This window comes from Mastigoproctus giganteus, chromosome 11, assembly GCF_048544385.1.
Source record: "Mastigoproctus giganteus isolate SK-2022 chromosome 11, ASM4854438v1, whole genome shotgun sequence".
NCBI classification, from domain to species: Eukaryota; Metazoa; Arthropoda; class Arachnida; order Uropygi; family Thelyphonidae; genus Mastigoproctus; species Mastigoproctus giganteus.
In genome coordinates, this window is record NC_143585.1 from 3,434,535 (window position 1) to 3,458,191 (window position 23,657).

The window sequence follows — 23,657 nt, forward strand, 5'->3', positions numbered from 1 at the left end:
GTAAGGAGAGAAAGAACAAAAAAAAAAAAAAAAACCATCCATAATTAAGAGAGCATCCTTAGATTCAGGGAAGATTAAAGAGCAACCAGACAGTTATAGACATGTAAGCTTAAATTCTTTCCATACAGCAGGATCATCTTAACAAGAAATTACAAAATGAAATCACAGCAAGATTGTTAACAGAACTGGGGGAGGAGTATATAAATTTGAATTGTGTGAGAAAGTGGATATAGGCTGGTCTGCAGGCCAGTCTATAACCACTTTGTAGATTTCTTTGTCTTTTAGCCAGAAAGTTGTAAATTGAATGTTTCTTCCATTGATTGTTGAGGTTGTGGGAAAATACATAAGAAAGGTTTGGGGGGGGGGGCACTTTTTCCTTTGTTTACTTTAGATTTGCATTATATTCTTCCACTCTCTTGATACTATTTTTTACTTAAAACATTATTTTTGAAAATAGTTATGAGCATGTATGATGAATAGTTTCTCCCCCCCCCCTGACATTTTTATGCTGTGTTTTAGTCCGAACATTTTGATATGTTCAGTATGATATGAAGTGATTGATTAATAAGTTTTAAATAAAGTGAAATATAATTCTCAGAAATAAATATGAAAATGAACTTTTACAGACTGAAGCAGAAGAAGCTGTTCTGAACAAAAAGCGGAGTAAGAAAACAGAAAAGAAATATAAGGAAAGACAGAAATTTGCCAAGGTTGAACAAGTCTTAGAAGAGCAGTTTATGACTGGAAGGGCCCTAGGTATGGTTATTTTTGGCTTACGTTATTGAGATTTTTCTGCATTCCATTGGCAGGGGGAAGAAGTGGTAATTTCAGAGTGCAACCGTTTATTTTATTTTATTTATTTATTTTTTTTGTCCTCTGACAAATTTCTCTTAACGTGATTGCCATGTCATGTACTCTGTTCCTAACATGAACAAATTGTCAAAGTAAAGCTCCCATTGATCGGTTGAAGTACTGCTGTATTTTTTTTTTAGCAGCTGACCAGTCAGCATTAAAGTTATAGTGAATAGGTATAGTTACCCTGGCTGTCATAATTATCTCGTTTGATCTGTCATTATGTATAAATATCAAGTTTTGTGAGGTGGTGGAGATACCTCTTGTAAGTGGTTTATGGTTTTTGCCATTGAATGGTTTTGAAATATATTGTGATGTTCCTAAGTTATACTCTTAAAAATACAAAAGACATTCTTGAATAAATATCAGAAAATATTTTGAAATTACAGGAAACCCTTGATTAGTGCGGTTAATGAATCCTTGAAATATACCGCACTAATCAAACTTAAGAAACAATGGGAATAATTATAATGAATCCTTGAAAATTATGAAATTGTAAAAATATATTTTTTCTTACTCAATACGTACCTATAATGCACTGCATAGTTCTTAAATTATTAAGGAATAAATTTAAAAAAAGACAGTATGATTTAAATTTTATTTTTTGCAAAAAAAACTTATCTAACTTCAATTGAACAGTGGTGGCTTTCTTCCTTTCCTCCATGATTTTGCGATAACAATCAATTTGCTTGTCTAACCCTCAACAAACGTTCATGCTTCTCTCTGCATCTGGATCAATCTCTAGTATGAGTTCTTTTGCTTTTTAAAGTGTATTAAATAGTTCAAGTTTTTTGAATGAAATTTCTTTGGGAGCAAATTGCTTTTCTTTTGCTTCATTTTCGTCTTCTTCCTCGTATGCATGTTGATGCTCAATTTCAAGATCGTCGTTACTTAAGTCTTTTGAATGCGATTCCAATAATTCTCTAACGTTTTCTGAATCTACTTCCTCAAAGCCGAGGTCTTTTCCAATTGTAGTAATTTCATCAATAACTTTGTTGACAGGATTAATGAAACCGCAAAAATCATTTGTGCATTCAGGCAAAAGATTCTGCCAGACAGCTCTCATGCAGCTGTTCGTCATTTCTTCCCACAATTTGTGTATGTTCTCAACTGCTTCTTTAATATCATAATATTAAAGAAGTTTAATATTAATAATAAAAGAATATGAGTTACCAGAGCAAATTTCAATTTCAGAGTGGTATGGGGTGCTGCTGTCGAGCATTTTGGAGTCGATTCCCATTCATTTAAGTTAGAAGACCCTGGTGAGTGCGTGTCACGTATTTGCCGCTTTAGGCGCCGTTGTGAGTTGCCAAGCACCGCAAGAAAAAAACAGCGCACTAATCAAATTTGATAACGCATATATTAAGGGGATAGTATCAAAAAAATTTTTTGCACTAATTAAAACCGCATTGTTCAAAACCGCATTAATCAAGGGTTTCCTGTAATCTTAACCTGTGGAAAATGGCTTTAGCCATTTTCCACACGTTAAGATTATATTTCAAATAAGATTATAAGATTACAGGCTAAGATTATATTTCAACATGTGTTGCAGCTGCAACATGTTTAATATATCTTTCACTATAGAGGAATTTGATTTTGAAGGAGACATTCTACACAAAAGCAGATTACACACGACAGTCAGGTATAGAATAATGTTACTGAAATTCACTATATACCACTGAATCTGAATATGACCTTTGTTTTTTTAAATATCAACTGTTTTAACAATGTTTAACTTTTCTACAGAATAGATATAGAATATTATATTAGAGTACAAACATTCTTTCACTTTTGATACCTTTTTTACTTAGGTGTTATTTTTGAAAATATTTGAGCATATATGATGAATAGCATTTTTTTTTTCTGATATTTTTGTGCTGTGTTTTTGTCCCAACGTTCTGATATGCTCAGTAAAATATGAAGTGATAATATAAATTTATTTATTTATCACTTTTTTTGTATATTAAACATTTTTGTTTATATATTAAATCTGTACTGTGACATTTATCTTGATAACAAATATACAACCAATTCAAAATATGGTCGGTGAAACTAAATCATACCATAGAGCTTTCCAATGTGGGTATTGCATTATGTTCCTAGGATGTCATTAGACATTTGTGTCATATCAGGATTGTTTTCAAGTTGATCTCCTTTCACTGTGTACATTGATATAACTGATTAAAATTCAGTTATTTGATTTAATACAAAAAAAAATTACATTTATTCCTTAATATGCTTTATCAGTTGACTATTTATTTATCAATAATTGATGTAATCTATCTCAAAATTGTCTTGGTACAGCATATGCCTAGTAATGCACATCTTCCCTCTCTCTTAGTCATATTTAAATGCTTTTCGTCGAAAACAAAGGAAGTTATGTGCCATTGCATTTACTGTGAACTTAAAAGGAACTTTCTCTTCTTTTAGAGCTATCAGTAATTTTTGTAATACTTTTTTTTTTTTTTTTCCTCTCCATATCGTTCCTTTCTTAATTGTGAAGCCTTTAACATATTTTTTTCTTTTCATCCTTTCTGATACAATATTTCTCTTTTCTATTACTACCATTATGAGATCAATATCTCATGATTTTGAGATAGATTACGTCAATTACTGATAAATAAATTGCCAACTGATAAAGCATATTAAGGTATAAATGTAATTTTTTTTGTATTAAATGAAATAACTGAATTTTAATGAGTTATATCAATGTACACAGTGAAAGGAAATCAACTTGAAAACAATCCTGATATGACACAAATGTCTAATGACATCCTAATGCCTTGAGATATGTAGAATATTAAAATCTCCTTATTGCACTATCTATGTATAAAAGTTTGGCCTGTCAATCACTTTGTTCTAGTATGATGCAATAGCAGTTAGCACTATTTTCCAAAATATTCTTTTACATACAGGCTGGCCTCGATTAACACAATTAATTCATCGCGCAAAACGGAAACGCATTCATCGAATATAATAATCAATAGGAAAAATTATAATTGGTCCTTGACCTTCTGGAATGTCCATAACGAATTTTAAAAATACCTTTTTTAAATAAGTTTTTAACTGTATACAATGTAAAATACGAAAATAATTATGGAATTAAATGTTTAATTTTTTAAACATTTAATTCCATAATTATTAGTCAGACATCTGTCAGACACCGTTCGAACTATTAGCTCGAGGTAGTTCACAGTTTCAACATTTCTTATTAAGTTGTTTGGACCTAACTACTTAATAAATGGAACTGTTAAGTATTTCTTTTGGTCTAGGTGTACCGTGAAAAAATTACTGAGACTCTAAGGGCGCTGTGAACCGAGAAAGTTTGGAAACCTCTGACATAAAATACACAATGAAGAAATGACTGTTGCGGAAATATTTGAACAGTGTTGACTTTCTCTTTTCTTCATCAATTTCCGATAACCGACAACAATCTTCTCTGAGCCCTGGCGAAATAAATATCACAGAGAACCTCAAACCTTTTGTTTGAGGTTCTCTGCGATGCAAAAGATTTCATCTAGTTCTTTTACTGTTAACTCCTTTGTGGTAACATTTTATCTGGATCATTTAAAAATTTGAATTTTTAAATGCAAGTCTGCATTGACTTTATTAGCGGGAGACAAACAAGTAACACGTCTTCTTCTGATGGTTGATGGAACGCACTGAGGCGGGCAGCAGATAAACGTTTGTGTATTGCCCATCTGCGTGGTAAGCTTAACACGCGATTCAGATGTTTTTCAACTATCGCATAGAAGAAAAAAAGATCGTGTTAACTGGAAATTTGCATCGTGTAAAGTCCTCCGTAGCCGAGTGGGCAGGAGCGGGAGTGCAGTAGCACACGCTCTTTGAGTAGACCGAGGTTCAAGCCCCTGACTGCTGAATACGGTCGATCTGCCAACCCGCATTGGACCAGCGTGGCAGATTATGGTCCATTTCCCTCAGCATGAATTGTTGAGGAGGCTTCCATCCTGCAGTGGGTTGATAATGGCTGCACTTTACTTTTTTTTTTAAAGTGAAAAGTGGTATAATATTTTCAAATAGCGGTAATTGAAAAATGCTTTAAACGAACTCGCGTTATGCGAGGCCTGGCTGTAAAAATAATTGTTTAATTTTTTATTACTTACACATGGGTGATTCCATATCAAGTGGCCTAATTTTGAAGATGGTCCCTGCTCGATCATTTTCAATTTTATTGAAACTTGGTGTAGATATTTAAACAGGTTTCCAAAGAAGCTGTGCAAAAATTCAGTTCAAAATATAGTATGCTTGAGGCAGCAGCATCTTTTTTTGTGGAGGTCACTTGTGTCATGTGGAGTAAATCAAAATAATTTCAGTTTTAAGTGTTCCTGTTGCACAACATTGAGAGGGAGTGTTCTGAAACTTGGTATACATAGTTAACTTTTGGTGTCCATGCTCAAAAACCTTCATTTTTTTTGTTACAGTGCAATCTAAAACTGGCACCAAAAATTTGTTGCGACAGGAAGACTTCTTTTGAAAGTCATAAATTTAAAATAAAAACCTTTGGTACCTTCTTCTTTAGACATTCCATTTAACATCTGCATGAATTCAGCCTAACTAAATATGAGCTCTTATACTGTTTGCTGGCTGAGATATTTTCCTTCAAAGGTAGATGCAAATTTTGACCTATCTTTAGGGGCAAATATCTTAATGTGGGACACCTTCAATTCTCTCATTTTTTCGACCTTTGGAAAGAGTGGTTTTAAGCAACAGGAATCATGGTTTTTCAGTTTTGTGTCTTGCTACTTAAGTCCTAAAAATGGCCTTAAACATTTTATATTTTCCACATAATATTTGCATAATTATTTGGTGAAGTTTCACGTCTCAATAAGGACAGAACTATTGCATTTACAAGAATGAAATTTTCTGCAATTACTCTGCCCTTTGGTTTAAGGAGAAAGGATATATTGCCAATGAACAAAAAGATTTTTTTTTTTTTACAATGGGGGTGCAAAAGGCAAGAAAAGAAAAGAAAATGCATGGGGTTCTTTAGTCCAACTTCCCAAGCCTGAAAAGTGGTTTTTATTCAGGATTCCAAGCATAAAGATGATGTTCTATTGGTTTCTAAGCTTGAAAGAAGTTATAACTGCAACAAAATATATTTAAAACATAGTACAATTTGAAATAAGCAAATAAGTGTGAAGATATTGAATTACTGCTTCGTAATGAACAGGAATTTTTCATTGGTTGATATTAGTACTTCAGGCAAGCTATATTTTCGTCCCATCGTTGTTGTTTTTGGAGCTGGAAGATTGGCAATAATTTGTTGTTCAGGAATCTAGCAGACCAGTGAAATAAGTGAGCTGCTCCATGAGGAAGCATGAAATTTACCAATACATGTTCTTTGAGTGAAATTTCACAAATATTTCCAATCCACCAATTATTGTTATAAATACAGGTATTGTATTGGCCAGGTTGTAAATTAACAATTGGCACATTGAATGTTGGTTTCACTAGTCTGATCTACATGAGCTACAAATGATGATCATGTGTCATTTGATACTCTGCAAACACTAATCTGTCTTGCATCAATAAGCATGAAGTAGTAATTTTCTCTTGTTTCAGCAATAGTATGAATCTTTGACCGTTTGTGAATCTTTTCTCTTGAAATTAGCATTAGCATTAGTAGAGGCATTTGATGCAAGAAAGCAAGCTTATGCAGCATCAGCCAAAAAAAAAAACCCCACTTCCACTTCACCCCTCTGTTCGTTCAAAATACCTGTCCAGCTGAGCCTTAAACTTATTTAGGCTATCAACCTCCACCACAAGGGATGGCAGTCTGTTCCACCAACCAACCACCTGCTGGTTAAAGGCAAATTTCCGCACGTCTATCCTACATCTGTCTTTCCTCAATTTGAATTTATGCCCTCTCAGGTGATTTTTCTGAGCTAGAGGAAGAATCCCATCAGCATTGAGCATGCTTAAACCATTCAAGGCTTTATACACCTCTATCAGATCACCTCGCTGGTGCCTAGTCTCCAGACACTGTAATTTGCAAAACTTAAGCCTTTCTTCGTAAGAGCACCCCTTTGTTCCATTCACTAATCTTGTTGCCCTTCTCTGTACTCGTTCCAGCAGCTCTACATCTTTCTTGAAATGAGGCCTCCAGACCTGTATACAGTACTCTAGGTACTGTATACATCATCCCTTTGTATCATCTAGGTGTGGCCTGACCATTGCCTTATACAATGGAATAATCTCCTCCTTATCTCTGCTGGAAAAATTCCTGTATATCATTGACAATACTCCATGAGCTACTCTTGCAGGCCGTCTGCACTGCTCAGAGAACTTCATATCTGCCTGCACAATCACCCCCAAGTCCCTTTCATTCTCTACCACTGTCAGTGTAGTGCCACAGAGTTGATACGTTGCTCTGGGGTTGCTGTTTGCCATGTGTAGTACTTTACATTTGTCAATGTTAAACTTCATTTGCCACCTCTCAGCCCATCTGCTCAACCTTTCCAGATCCTGTTGCAGCAGCATAGTGTCACTAGTGTCCTTGACAACCCTGCCAACCTTTGTATCATCTGCAAACTTGGACATTAAGCTTGATATACCATCATCAATATCATTTATAAATACAGAAAACAATAATGGACCCAACACTGAGCCCTGATGGACTCCACTAATAACATTAGTCCACGATGAGCAGTGTCCATTGATTACCACTCTCTGTCTTCTCCCCCTCAACCACCCCTTTATCCATAGCAGCAATTTGCCTCCAATGTCACACTGCTCCAATTTGTGTAGCAGTCTTCCATGTGCAACAGTATCAAAAGCCTTTCTAAGATCCAAGTATATAATATCAAAGTTATTCCCTGCATCCAGTTCTTTTGTGACTGCATCATAGTATCCAATCAAGTTGGTCAGGCAAGACTTCCCCTTAACAAAACCATGCTGTGTCTGAGCTATAACTGAAGTCTTGTCTAAATGATCCTGCAGTGCTTCTTTAACCAGTGCCTCCATTAATTTTCCTGGAACAGAAGTTAAGCTCACAGGTCTATAATTACTTGTGTCAGCCTTTGATCCTCCTTTGTGAATTGGGGTCACATTTGCACATTTCCAGTCTATGGGTACTACCTCCCCTGAGTCCAAGGAAGCTCTCATAATTATGGCTAAGGGTTTGCTTACTTCCTTTGCTGCCTCCTTTAATATAACTGGATAGATCCCATCCACCCCGGGTGCCTTTCTTGTGTTTATCTTCAACAGTTTCTCCTCCACTTTACTCCCAGTTATTTCAAGATTCTGTAGCTGACTGCTAGAGTTGAATACACCTCTGGCATTCCCCTTGCTGAATAACTCCTCATGTGTGAATGTCGATGCAAAATATTCATTTAGTTTGTTAGCTACCTGAGCAGGATCAACAGTTGACCCATCAATATCAAGTGGACCAATCTGATTCATCCCCTTCCTTCTAGAGTTTACATAAGTAAAGAACTCTTTGCTGTTTTTCTTTGCATCCCTTGCCAAGGATTTCTCGTAATCTACCTTCGCCTGCCTAACCTCCTTTGTAACTTGGTTGCATATCAACTTGTATCTATCATAGGCTTCTGTGTCATGTGTTAATTTGTAAGTATCCCATGCATTTTTCTTCTCTGCCATATGCCTCATTAGTTCATCTGACATCCATTTTGGCCTAAACCTTGAACAATATTTCTTAGTTGGTATGTAAAGCCTAGTAGCTTCCAAGATAAGTTCTTTGAATGCTTCCGATTTTGAATTTGCTGTTGGTAACATCATCAGTTGGTCCCAGTAATTGAGTAAGAAATTGAGTAAGGCCATCAAATGGCCTTACTCAATTTCCTCTTTAGAAACAAAACAGAATTTTATTCCAGTTACATGCTTGTCACAAAATTCAAACATGTTTCTTGGTGCAGGATTTGGTTTTCAGTTGGGTGTTGGAGACTTGCACATGCTGCCAATTCTTTTATTTTTCCATCACATGGTGACTTGCCATGGCTAGTGCCAAAGAAATTCCATTCAGCACTGATATCGAAATCCTTCTGATGATGACACAAGTAAAGTTCTTGTATTGAGCTGCAGAACCATCACTGAAGTAGTAAATGTGTCTGATTTCTGTCATGAAACTTCAAATATTTAATTAAATTGGTTAGAAAAACATGCACTGAAATTGTGCCATGTCAAAGGCAGTCACTGATTATGCAGAAACTTATATTCTGAAGTTTAACATCCTTGCAATAAATGACAAATGGATGCAATGTAGCCTGGCTATTCTCCCAGTGGAACCCTTGAACAGCTTCTTGCACAACAAATGAATAATTTTCTGCAAAATCTATCAAGATGACCAACTCTCCTGTCATTAGGCTTTCCTTTGTTGACTTCAAATGGTAGCTTTGATGTTTAGTAGTGTAGTGATGACAGGAAAGGTTAAATATCTTTGTGTCCAGTTTATCTCTGTCAATGTGTATAACAGAGATAATGACAGAGATAAACTGGACACATATCTTTGTGTCCAGTTTATCTCTGTCATTGCTTGAATTCAATATCATCTGGTTCATTGTTTTCAAAAATATTCTCAAGAGACTTTTAATTCGCTTATTATTTTTCACACTGATGAAGCATACAATCTTTTGACTCCAAATCACAGACTGGTTTACCAATGAGAGCCTTGTAATCACATTCAACAGGACTTGCTGCTAGCATTAACTTGACATTTTGATGGATTGTGCACACACATACAAAATGTTCTTGGTGCATCAACTGTGACACACCACTTGGGTTGAAGTTGATTAAATTTAGAAAATCCTATGTCAGATCCATTTCTATCTCGATAAATTATAAATGTTTCCATCAAGTTGCTGACTAGTAGTCGTTTTTGCATTTGCATTTTTATTCGATCTGCATTTCTAATGGAAATGTAATCTTTCCAGGGCATATCTGACTAAATTCATCATCTTCAAAAAATTCTATCACCTTTTGCTTTACTTGCTTTTTTACATGATTCCTTCTTCTGCTTTAAGTTTTCTAGCTTTCTTGACCATTCTTTCTGAGACTCTAAAAAATGGAAGACACTCTTCCATTGTTTTCTTTATGGACCAACTAACTGGAGCTAGTGTTAATATTTGAAGTATTTCTTGAATGACTTGATACCATCAACTTTTCTTTCAGTTCTTTTAGCATCTCATTGTAATCTAAGTAGTTTTGACACTGATGACTTGCACTTGATTCCATGATGTCATTTGGATCAAAGCCACCAATAGATGCAATTTTACTGGCAATTGCTTCTTATACTTGACTTGCCTTTTGGCATAGCCTTGTGAGTCTCTTAGCCATTCACCGAAATTTCAGAGGAGAAATACCAATAGCTATCAAACTTCTGTTCAAGCTTTCAGTCACATGCATTTTTTCATCATTAGCACAGCTTCTGGCCTGGTTTTATGTCTACCTTTGTTAGGTCTTTCAGGTAGTCTGCCCTTGACGAATCAATTGGTTGTAAACTTTTTTTCACCATATGATTTTTCTTCTGGAAAGGATTGCAACATGAACACTACAAAAATTCAAATTTTGTGAAAAGCAAAACTTCATGATGTAAACAAATTGTCTTCTTCACCCAGTTTTAATCCATAATTTTGACCTATCAGCTGTTGTTCTACAAATTCAAATTCTTTAAATAATTTTAACCCAGTTTTGCATGTCATCATCATCATCAGCCATTTTCAATCCACTGCAGGATGAAGGCCTCTCCAGCAACTTTCCAGTTCCTTCTGTTTTGAGCACTGGCCATCCATTTACTACCCACAAACTCATGAATTTCATCCATCCATCCATCTCCGCCTTTGTCTTCCAGGTTTCCTTCTAGCTGCTCTTGGATACCATTCTGTTATTTTCTTAGTCCATCTGTCATCATGTCTTCGAGCTATGTGTCCTGCCCAAGACCATTTTAGTTCTTTAGTTTTGATAAGAATGTCCTTTACTTGAGTTTGCTGCCCATGTGTTTCTCTTCTTATCTAACAGTCTGATTCCCAATCTAATTCTTTCCATTCTTCGCTGTGTAGTTCTTAGCCTTTCTCTTCCATTCTTTTGGTGAGTGCCCTAGTTTCACTTCCATAAGTCATGGGTGGGGAGTATATACGTTGGTTCATTATTTTACGTTTCAGACAAACTGGGATATTGCTCTTCAGTACTATATTTCCTGAATGCTATCCATCCAAAATTTATTCTTCTCTTGACTTCCAGCCATTTATTATTATTACAGCTAATAACTTGTCCCAGATAAATATATGACTCCACCTTTTCAATTACTGCTCCCTCAATCATTATTTCCCTTTCTGTGGCATACTTGTCCATCATTACTTTTGTTTTAGCCATATTCATCTTTAGTCCAAAATCCTTACTAACCGTGCATAACTGATTAAGATTTTCCTCTAATTCTTTGGTATTGTGACTTATGACCACAATTTCATCTGCAAATCGTAAATGGTTTAGGTACATATTGACTCCTTTCTGTGACCAGTCTAATCTTCTGAAAGCTTCCTCAAGGGCAGCAGTAAACAGCTTCGGAGATATTGTGTCTCCTTGTCGAACTCCTTTCTCAATTTTAAATTTCCTACTGTCTTTGTCTGGTCTAATAAAGGAGGTAGCACTCTCATATATTTTCTTCAAAATCATAATATATAGGGTATCTATGCCTTGTCTTTCCAGTGCCCGAAACATTGCCTTATGCTGTATGGAGTCAAATGCCTTTTCATAATCCATAAATGCCAGGCATAATAGTGTTTTATATTCATTTGCTTTCTCCATTAGCTGTGATATTACGTGAAGGTGATCCATAGTTGAGAATCCTGTCCTAAAGCCAGCTTGCTCTTTCAGTTGATTCTCATCAAGTATTCTTTCTAATCTGTTTTGCATGTGTAGGATAGCAAATGACATTTAGAATTACAGTAACCTCTTGTGAGGAATTAAGTCAAATGCTTTGCTAAAATCCAAATGAACTATGTTGAAATTTTTCCCTACATGAGTAACTGTCAAAATAGCATGTGTTAAACATGACTTTCCCTTAGCAAAGCATGTTGTTTGTCCTTCAGAATGCTATATCTATATAAATATCCCTAGATTGCACTTTTAATCATTGCCTCTAAGATTTTTCCTACCACGGAAGTTACGTTAACCGGTCTCGTTACCAACTTCACTCTTAGAACCGCTTTTATGTATTGGTGATGTGTTGGCACTTCTCCAATCCAAAGAAACCTCCCGAGTCCAAAGATGCCTATAGTTAAAACAGTCATCTGTAATTACAAAATCACAAATTTCATGTGGCACAGCCTCTTCTCAGCATCAACGGTCTTTCATCAGTAAAGACAAATGCAAAGTACCTATTCAATTAATCTGCACCACCAGCTGGGCTATCTAAGACTTTCCCAGCTTGTCTTTGTTGTATTCACATACATGAAAAAGGCCTTGACCCCATTCTTTGCTATCTTAAGCCAGTGCTTTCTCATACACAGCCTTTGTCTTTCTGGCGTATTTGTGGTCAACTTGTTCCTGTTGTAGGTTTCAGTACTTTTCATTGCTCTGTAACTAATCCATGCTTTCTTTCTGCTCTACTTTGCCTGGCCAGTTCTGCATTCATCCATTTTGGCATCCTGCAATATTTTTTTTTAATGGTATGTATGCATGATTTATGGCTTCTATGATTTTAGTTTTAAAGGTATTACATGATTGAAATGTATTTGCCCTCCCTCGGCAATCCACCAAATTCATAATGCTATATAGCACCATAAACTGTCAAAGGTCCCCCTCTTCTGAAGTTAAAATCCGTGTCTTTACTACTGTAAGATCTTTCTTCATCTTCAAGCTGATGATTGTATGATCACTTCCAATTCACTTCATTTTTTAAGTAAAAAAACTAGAAAATGAAGTTGAAATTTAGTTGTGGTTCTGTGAATCATCTTTTATTCTATTAATTTAATTACAATTTTCATTCTTATACCTGTCAACAAGAGGCAGAATGATGATTTTGTTCACAAGAATATGAAATGTTTTGCTGTTCTGGCAAATAATTTACATATGTATGATGCTGTGTCATAGTTACACTGACTGCCTGTAGTTAACATTTTTTTTTTTTTTTTTTTTTTTTGTTGTGGCTATTTAATGTTTTCTGAAAAGTATTAGCTGGGTGGTAGTGCTGAAACAGTTGGTTAGAAGAAGAAAAAGAAGAAAAAAGGAAGAAGAAAAGTTGGTTCTGTGAGTTTGAACTTGGGCAGCAAAATGATGTTGACTGGTTGTGGTACATGTTCAGACTGCTTTGAAAGAGAGAACAGGAATTATAGAAGCCAATTCAGAAGAACAGAGTGCTGTGCAAGTATCTATAGAAGAGGCATGCAACAGTCACAGACAGTCTATATGAGACAGAGTGGAGAGAGACTGTTAGAGATGAGACATCAATTAGCCTAACTGGCCTTTTTTTAATGGAATCTAGAAGCCTGAGAGAGGTTTTGGGGGCACCGCCCCAGATATGGGGGAAATATTCCATGGTAGGGCGGATTTGCGATTTCTACATTCAGCAACTGTTTGTAAGAAAAGTAACGCGAGAGTGAAAGAGAAAACCCAGTTTATTAGATGCAGAGGAAGCAATATTTGTAATGTGCTTTATGCCAAGAGAGATTAGAAGTCAGGGTAATTCCCAAGTTCTTGCCTAGAAATTCCAGCATCATCGAAGATAAGCATAGGAGCAGAAGAATCCTTTTTGCGAGATGACTGGACTGAGTTTTAGAATGATTGAAATTAAGTCATCTTTGTCCCACTGATTTGAGGATTTGGCAGTGAGTACTTGAGAATTTGAAGCTGTTTGGGCAGGTCAAGGTTTCTCAAACTGGAAGGTGGAATGCAATGTGCTGTTGTCACATTATTGTCACCAAAACTATGGATACGATTTCCGGTCAATGGAAGAAGGTCATTAATATACAAGAGGGGAAAAGTGGGAGAAAGAACTGAACCTTGGGGAATACCAGCATTAGTGGACAAGTGAGAAAACAGAGCCATCTACCATCACCTGCAGTGAGCGGTTCATTCTATCCCTTTCTACATATGTTTAATACTGCATCAGCTAAATACCATTAACAAGAAATGTCAATTCCGTTCCATTCTTCAGAGAGAGAACTGGATACCCCATTACAAAGAACAGCTGGCAAATCATGGGATGGAAGCTTATTTAGAAGACTTTTATGCCAAACAAGACCAAAAGCCCTTTGAAGTGGCTTGAGTTTCACCAAACCTTTCCATTGAATTAATCCATAAATGGGTAACATAAGCCAGAATATCACCAGTGGTATGACACTGACGAAATCCATATTAGCGATCGTTGATCACATGAAAGATTTCCAGATAGGGGTTTTTTTTTTTTTTATTTAACTGTTATATATATATATATTAATATTAGTAAATTAATAAGAGGAGTTTACCTCAATATAGTACGTGGAACACTTCCGTATGATACCCTCCAGAAATTAAAACGGAAAAAATCGACAACTTACCGGTACATTAAAGTAAAATATAAATAATTAAATAATCAATTTAACACAATTCAAAACAATTAAAATTCAAATTAACGCAATTAAAAGAATCTAACAAAAATATTCAAAACGATTTTCCTTCCTTTGAAGCCGTGCGTATAACCTTATACGCACGGCTTCAAAGGAAGCCGTGCGTATAAGGTTATACGGGTTATACGCACGGCTTCAAAGGAAGGAAAATCGTTTTGAATATTTTCGTTAGATTCTTTTAATTGCGTTAATTTGAATTTTAATTGTTTTGAATTGTGTTAAATTGATTATTTAATTATTTATATTTTACTTTAATTATTTATATTTTACTTTAATGTACCGGTAAGTTGTCGATTTTTTTTCGTTTTTTCCGTTTTAATTTCTGGAGGGTATCATACGGAAGTGTTCCACGTACTATATTGAGGTAAACTCCTCTTATTAATTTACTAATATTATTATCAACGTAGAACATATTGAGTATTACAGCTCTGATTCATACTATCTAATATATATATTAAGTAATGAAAAACTTAACTAGCATAAATTTTTAAGTCTTATTGTTATTCATCTTATCTTCAGATTTTGAATTCTACATAATTTTATTAATAAGTAGACAGAATGATGATTTCTTTCACTGGAAAATTGTGTGTTTGCTGTTTTGGCAAATGCTTTTCCTATGATGATGCTATGTCATAGTTACACTGACTGTTTACTTTTCTACTTCGTTTAGAAATTTGCATTAACTAGCTCCTTAATGAAAACTGCCTGTATTCGATTTTTTTTAACAGGAAGAAGAGCAGGTAGATCATTGTCACTTACTAGATATCTTCCATGTCATTATTATGGAGTGGAAAGCATAATGTGCCTAATTAAAATTAATAAGCCTACATTAAGAACTAGTGTAGGAAAACTGAATAACAGTCTCACTGGTAGACAAAATTAAAGTAACTCTTCACATATAAATTGCTAAAGGCTGCCACTTTGCATTAGTATTAATAGTTGCAAATGAAGCAAGAAAGCAAGCTTACACAGAATCAACCCAAAAAAAAAAAATCCCTTTCCACTTACCATCCCCTTCAATAGTGTCTGCTTCATCCTTGAATTTAATCAAACTATCCATTTTCACAACAATGTATGGAAGCCTGTTACAATAATCAATCATCCTTGCCCACCTCATATGGAAGAGGTAGAATCCAATCAGCATCGTTTGCTCGAGACATTCAATGCTTTACACACCTCACTCATAGATCACCTTGAAGGTGCCTAGTCTCTAGGCACTGCAGTTTGCAGAACTGAAGCCTTTGTTGATAAGTTGATCACATGAAAGATTTCCAGATAGGTTTTATTATTAATTTTAATTATTTAACTGTTATATATATGTATACACACCAGGGTGATTCACTACCAGTGCGACAAACTTGTTGGGGGCACAAAGACGAATCGGAATCACATAGCATTGCAGAGTCCGAAATGCCTTCGACATGCGGTAGAGGATGTTGAACAGCAGGTCGCGTGAACAGCAATCCCACTGGAAGTCAGCATTTGAGAACCGTTTCTGTTGAAGAAACAAGTAGCAAAAATCCTCCGGAGTGGACCCAATGATTGGGTGCATTGCAGATGGTATGAACTCGTTTGGTTTGTTGACAGTATCCTCCATACAGTGGATTGGGAAATACCCAATCGTTGGCCTATCGCTCGAGTACTCACACTCTGATTGCCTTCTACAAGACGTAGGACATTCTCCTCATTGTCTGGCGTCCTCATTGTTCGTTCTCGATTCATGGTACCTCTCGTGAAACAACTAGTCTTCTCACGTAACCTTCTGTGCACATGTGCGAAAATCGTATGAGGAGGAGCATGCCTGTGCTGGAAACGTTCCTGGTACATGCGCAGAGTGGCGTGCCCGTTACAGTCCGCAGCTCCATACGTGAGGTGCATGTCAGCCAGTTCAACGGTTGAATACTCGTCCATCCTGCTGCCTCGGGAACCGGTTCGCAAGTGCTGACTTCCAGCGGGATCGCTGTTCATGCGACCTCCCGTTCAACTTCCTCTACCGCATGACGAAGGCATTTCGTACCCTGCAATGCTATGTGATTCCGATTCATCTTTGTGCCTCCCTACACCTGCAAGTTTGTCGCATTGGTAGTGAATCACCCTGTATATATATACAAAAGTATTTTATTATTTTCTGCCGGCTCCTCGCAGTATCTGTATTCGCAGTCGCTGATTTAATATAAAATTAAACCTTAAAAAAATGTCAATTTTAAAGCACCCCACCATAAATAAACATGGGCGTGGCTAAAATTTATCTTTCTCTGTCAAAACAGCGCTCAGTGGGTGGGGGAAGAGGGTGACAAAATCGTGAGCGTGGATGTTTCTCGCCAGTCAGTATGTGTTATGCACTTGTCATGCAAGGTTTCGTTGTTTGCTTCTAATTTATATGCTTATAAATTGAATAAACTGATATGCTTACAAAAGTGATAAATCTACCATTTTGCAGTGTAGAACAGACTTTTTCGAGTCTGTTAACGGAAGAAAGTGACTTTATTGTGGACAAGTTCTTTCTGACCCGTACAAAAATATAGCTACGAATAACAAGGGAAATGTGAAAAGATCAAAGAAGGTGATGACATTAGTGAATAAAATTTGAGTTATTAGATAAAATTTCTAATGGTGAAAATGTCTCCTTAGTGGCAAAACATTAAAATCAATGAGTCAACGGTACGATCAATCAAGAAATGGGAAGAAAAAATCCGTGGTGTCCGTGAAAACGCGCTAATTGCTTCAAAAATTTGTATTGTAACTCGTGATGTGAAATTAGAAAAAATGGAAAAGGCTTTAAATCTGTGGATAGAATACCGAACTCAAAATAAAATTCTGTTAAGTTCATTCATGACAAGGCAAAACTCCTTTATCAACACTTTAGTGAAACTGGTGATAGCACTGGCAGGATAAGTTTTTTAGCTAGCAAAGGTGCTGGTTTGAAATTTCTAATAAATATTACATTTAATATTAAATTGTTTCTTATTTTCATTCCAATGCCATATACTTGCATTTCACTATGTACTGTCTATATACATAATCATATTATGACAGTACATATAATACATAGACAAAATTTTAGACTAGTTTTTCTTATACGTTTCATACTTTCCAGCGGAATCCTTTTATTACTATGGGAGCCATAACTCAGCTCATTTTCGGTATTTGCGGCATTTCTGAGGAATGTAACCCTCGCGAATAGCGGGGGTTTACTGTGTATATATATATATATTAAGTAATGAAAAACTTCAACTAGCAGAAATTTTTAAGTCTTATCGTTATTCATCTTATCTTCAGATTTTGAATTCTACATAATGTTATTGAAAAGTAGACAGAATGATGATTTCTTTCACTGGAAAATTGCATGTTTGCTGTTTTGGCAAATGCTTTTCCTATGATGATGCTATGTCATAGTTACACTGACTGTTTACTTTTCTACTTCGTTTAGAAATTTGCATTAACTAGCTCCTTAATGAAAACTGCCTGTATTCGATTTTTTTTAACAGGAAGAAGAGCAGGTAGATCATTGTCACTTACTAGATATCTTCCATGGCATTATTATGGAGTGGAAAGCATAATGTGCCTAATTAAAATTAATAAGCCTACATTAAGAACTAGTGTAGTAAAACTGAATAACAGTCTCACTGGTAGACAAAATTAAAGTAACTCTTCACATATAAATTGCTAAAGGCTGCCACTTTGCATTAGCATTAATAATTACAAATGAAGCAAGAAAGCAAGCTTACACAGAATCAACCCAAAAAAAAAAATCCCTTTCCACTTACCATCCCCTTCAATAGTGTCTGCTTCATCCTTGAATTTAATCAAACTATCCATTTTCAAAACAATGTATGGTAGCCCGTTACAATAATCAACCATCCTTCCTCAATTTTAATTTATGCCCACCTCATATGGAAGAGGTAGAATCCAATCAGCATCGTTTGCTCGAGACATTCGATGCTTTTACACACCTCACTCAGAGATCACCTTGAAGGTGCCTAGTCTCCAGGCACTGCAGTTTGCAGAACTGAAGCCTTTCTTGATGAGAATCCCCTCCCCTTTGTTTCCACTCACCGACTTTGTTGCAGCTCTACATCCTTCCTAATATGAGGCCTCCAGATGTGGCCTGATCATCCCCTTACATAGTGGAATAATCACTTCCTTCTTGAATCATTTCCTGTATATCATTGACAAAGCCCCATGAGCTGTCCTGGAAGTCTGTACTTCTCTGAATTCATATCAGAGTGCAGAATTACCCTCCAGGTCCTTTTCATTTTCCACTATCCCGAATGTAGTACTGCACTGTTGATAATTACTCTGGGATTGGTCCAACCGGGCTGGCCAGGTGGGTAAAGTGCCTGCCTGGCAATCCAAAGGTCGCGGGTTTGAACCCTGCCTCTGGCTCGGATCAGAGTACAGTAATACCCCGAAGTTACGCGATAGGTGGGTCCGACGAAAATCGCTTAAGTCGAATTTGCGTAAGTCGGGGTACAACTTTGCATTCAAATACATATAACTTTTGTTTAATTGGGACCAAGGACTAACAAAAACACTAGTTTACAAGAAAAATATTTCATAAAATTGCAGTTATTTTTACATATTAATACAAAATATGTATTAAAAATTAAATGAGTTACGTAAAAAAGTTATTTCGATGTCAATGGCTTCATAAAATCTAACAAATTCTAACGACACATCGCCTTCTTTTTTTTCACGCAGAATTTCTTCGTAGCAAGTTAATTTTTTTATTCCTTGCTTTGCAGCTATAACGCGTTCTTCGTTGGAGTTTGTGTTCTAAAATTTCTAAGCCCTTTTCAATTGAGCTGAGGCCTTCTGTCAAACTTGCAATTGTCATGTGCGTTTCTGGTGGAACTGGGTCTGAAGTGTCGGATACTTCAGTGACGTTTTGCTCACGCATCTCATTCGTTGTCAGCTCCTGACTGAATCCAACAGCTCATTGACATCATCACCATTGACTTCCAAATCTAATTGCCTGGCAAGATTAACAACTTCTTCTATCACATGAACGACATGATCAGTTTCTGGCATTGTTTTCGTCTCGTTTTTGAAAAAAAAACGAACAAAGTTTCTTCCAGACGCCATTCAATGTTTTTTTTGTGAATTTCATCCCAAGATTCATCAATGATTCTTACAGCATCTAGAACATTGAATTGTTTCCAAAAGTCTTTAACAGATACATATCTCACTATTTTGTCTCATAGCTTCATTCAGATGTGCAAACGAACGGCTCGTGTAGTAAGCCTTGAATGTTTTGATGACTCCCTGGTCCATCGGTTGAAGCAAGCTGGTTGTGTTTGGAGGCAAAAACACAACTTTCACACGTGGGTCGAAATTAATTAGGGTGGCAGGAGGGTGACCGGGTGCATTGTCAATAAGAAGCATCACTTTAAATGGAATCTGTTTAGACTTGCAATAACGTTCGACTTCGGGTATGAAGTGGTGACCAAACCAGTCCTCAAAAACGAAGCTGTCACCCGAACTTTATGATTTGACTTCCAAATCACTGGTAAGCTAATTTTAGATATACACCAAACGAAAAAATCAAGAACCGCGTAACTCCGAGTTCGCGTATTACTGTACTGCAAAAACCTTGGGAGGTGCACTATGGCCACAGAAGCCGATGCGCCAACAACTACCCAAAAAAAAAAAAAAAAAAAAACAACTCTGGGATTACCGTTACCCATATGCAGTACTTTGCATTTGTCAGTGTTAAACTTCAATTGTCATTAACCACCCTGCTAACCTTTTTATCATCAGCAAACTTAAGCCTGATATACCCTCAAGTATCATCACTGTTTTCTTCCACTCAAAAATCACTTAATCCACACCTTTCCCTGAATGCCACACTGCTCCAGTTTGTCAGCATTCTTTTATGTGAATCAGTATCAAAAGCTTTCCTGAAATCCAATTATACAATAACAAAATTATTTTTTTGCTTCCAGTTCCTTTGACACTTCATCATTTTATTGATAATTATAACAGTTTTGCGTAAGATATTAAGCCATCATTGTTTACAGTGGGGAGTACCAATCTCTGTGGGACTGGACATACACTATAAATTGCCTAATGTATGTATAATGTCTTGTGGCAAAAGCCCAAGATATCATGCACGTGCAAACGTGCAAGGTGATCTGATTGAGGTGTTTAAGTCCTTGAATAATTTGAGCAGGCTCAACGCTGACTGGATACTTCTGCTTGCTCAGATTAAGAATCTGAGGGGCATAGATTCTAATTGAGGAAAGACAGTTGTAGAATAGATGTGCATAAGTTTGCATTTAACCAGCGGGTGGGCAGTTGATTGCTGGAACAGACTTCCATCTGTTGTTGTGAAACCTTTGAATTGACTGGATTTATGAAATAGGAAGGGTTTTTTTTTTTTTTTTTTTTTGCTGAAGAAGCTGCATAAGCTTGCTTTCTTGCACCATATGCCTCAACTAATGCTAATATCACCATAAAGTTGAATGTGGCAGAAAATTATCATTGCTACAACTTTCCTATTTTCAAACAAGGTTGTCCGATGGGGGCATGGGTATATCTGGTATTCCTGCTAGGTTTGTATGAGTAGCCTATTAAAAATAATGAATATGAACACAGACAAAAATACAGAGCATATAATTGCTCCCCTCACCAACCGTTTTTTTTTTTTTTTTCACCATAAGTATAAATGTGTTTGAGGATGAGTTAGCATTGGTAGAGGCATATGATGCAGCTTATTCAGCATCAGCCAAAAAAAAAAAAAAACTGCTATTTCATCCATCCATTTGCTCCAAATGTTTGTCCACTTCTTCCTTGAATTTATTTAAGCTATCACTTCCACAACGACAGATGGCAGTTTGTTCCAGCAATCAACTGGCTATTGGCAAATTTCTGCCTTTAGCCAGTGGGTCTTTCTTCAACTGTCCTTCCTCGATTTGAATTTATGCCCCCTCAGGTGCAGAATCTGAGCAAGAGGAAGAATCCCATCAGCATTGAGCTTGCTCAAACCAGTCAAGTGTTTATATAACTCAGTTAGATCACCTCGCCTTGCAGGTGCCTAGTCTCCAGATGCTGCAAATTGCAGAACTTAAGCCTTTCTTTGTAAGAGCACCCGTTTGTTCCCTTCTCTGTACTCATTCTAGCAACTCTACATCCTTCCTAAAATAAGGCTGCCCTGAAGGCGTGGACTGACCATTGCCTTATACAAGATGAAAATCAGCTCCTTATCCATGCTAGCAAAATTGTGTCATTCACAAGACCTCATGAGATAGACTTGCAGCCTGTCTGCACTGCACAGAAAACTTCATATCTGAGTGTGCAATTACTCTCAGGTTTCTTTCATTCCCCACTACCCTGAATGTAGTACCTCTTGGTACTATGGGGTTACCGCTACCCATTAGTAGTACTTTGCATTTGTCAATATTAAGCTTCAGTTGCTACCTCTCAGTCCATCTGCTCAACCTTTTTTATCTTCTGCAAACTTGGATATTAAGCCTGATATACCTTCATAAATATCATTGTAGATGCAGAAAAGAACAATGGGCCCAACACAGACCCCTGGTTGACTCCACTAATAATATTAGTCCATAAAGAGCGGTGTGCATTGATTACCACATCAACCATCCTTTTATCCATTGTAGCAACTTGTCTTTAATGCCATATGCTCCAGTTTGTACAGTAGTCTTCCACAAGCAAGAGTATCAAAAGCCGTTCTGAAATCCAAGAATATAATAAAATAATTTTTTGCATCCAGTTCATTTGTGCCCACATCATAGTATCCAATCAAATTGGTCAGGCAAGACTTCCCCTTAACAAACCCATCCTGTGTCTGAATTATTACTGCAGTCTTGTCTAGATGATCCTGCAGTGAGTCCATTATTTTCTCCAGAACAGATGTTATACTAACCGGTCTGTAATTCTCCGTGTCAACCTTTGATCTCCCTTTGTGAGTTGGAGATACATTTGCACATCTCCCATCCATCGGGGACCTCCCCTGAATCCAGCAATGCTCTCATGATTATGGCTAAGGGTATGCTTACTTTCTTTGCCACCACCTTTATTATAGTTGTTGTGAGATGTCTCTATCCGAAGACAAGGATTCCAAATTGCAATTCACGTGACTATTTAAGAAATATTTGCCACAGAGTCTTATTATCTAACACTGGTCGGTAAATTACTACCCGCAAGTTAATACTGTTTTTTACATGAAAAAAATTAAAAATCAAATTATGCGCTGCAATAAGTAAGCTTACGAATAGCTCATTTATTAGCCAAGAAAGGGAAACTATTTACCGATGGTGAATTAATTAAATCATGTTTGCTTGTGGCAGCCGAAGAAATATGTCCAGAGAAAATGGATTTGTTTCGATCTGTCAGTCTTTCGGCAGGAACAGCTGTTAGAAGAGTTGAGGACATTGGGAGCCACATCAAGAGTCAATTAAAAGACAAGGAAAAAAATTTCAAGTGGTTTTCATTGGCTCTTGGCCCATTGGGCCTTTCATTGGCCCAATCGTTGCTGTTTATTCGGGGAGTCAATACTGAGTTTGAGGTTACTGAAGAATTAACTTCTACGAATAGTCTGCATGGAAGAACTACAGGCAAAGATATCTTCAAGGAAGTATAGAAAACGCTAACACAGTACAATTTGCAATGGAATCAGTTAAAATGTATCACAACTTGATGGTGGTAAAAATGTGTGGAATGGGAAAAGGATTAGTTGGACAAATTTTTAAGGCTTGTGAAGAAGCTAAATGTTCAAAACCTCTGTAATTCATTGTATTATTCACCAGCAGGCTTTTTGTGGGAAACACATCAATCTGTCATGTGTTATTGAACCAGTTGTGTCAGAGGTTAACTTTATTCGCTCATGTGGACTTAACCGTCGTCAGTTTCGTGATTTTTTATTAGAGATTAAAGCCGAATATCCTGATTTGCCCTGCCATACAGCAGTTCGATGGCTCAGCAATGGAAAAGTTTTATCAAGATTTTTTGAACTCAGAGAGGCAATAGAAATTTTTCTAAATGATAAAAACTGCCCACAACCACTATTATTTAACAATGAATGGCTATGGAAATTAGCATTTGCTACAGATATCATGGGATATCTTAACGAATTTAACTTAATTACAGGGGAAAACAGTGCTCATATGTGAAACGTATTCTATCATAAAGTCATACATCAAAAATTTGCGTTGTTTGAAATACAAGTCACGTTAACCAAGTTTGACCATTTTCCATGCTGTAAAA

At 36.4% G+C, this 23,657-nt stretch overlaps 1 protein-coding gene across 1 annotated transcript in view; it reads left to right on the top strand.

The window, feature by feature from the left end:
• Positions 1-23,657, top strand: part of RpS8 (ribosomal protein S8) — a 74,612-nt gene that overhangs the window by 43,434 nt on the left and 7,521 nt on the right. The window contains exon 5 of the mRNA XM_090385501.1: positions 627-756. Within this exon, the coding sequence (XP_090241627.1) occupies positions 627-756 (130 nt within the window). The remainder of the gene's footprint in view (positions 1-626; positions 757-23,657) is intronic.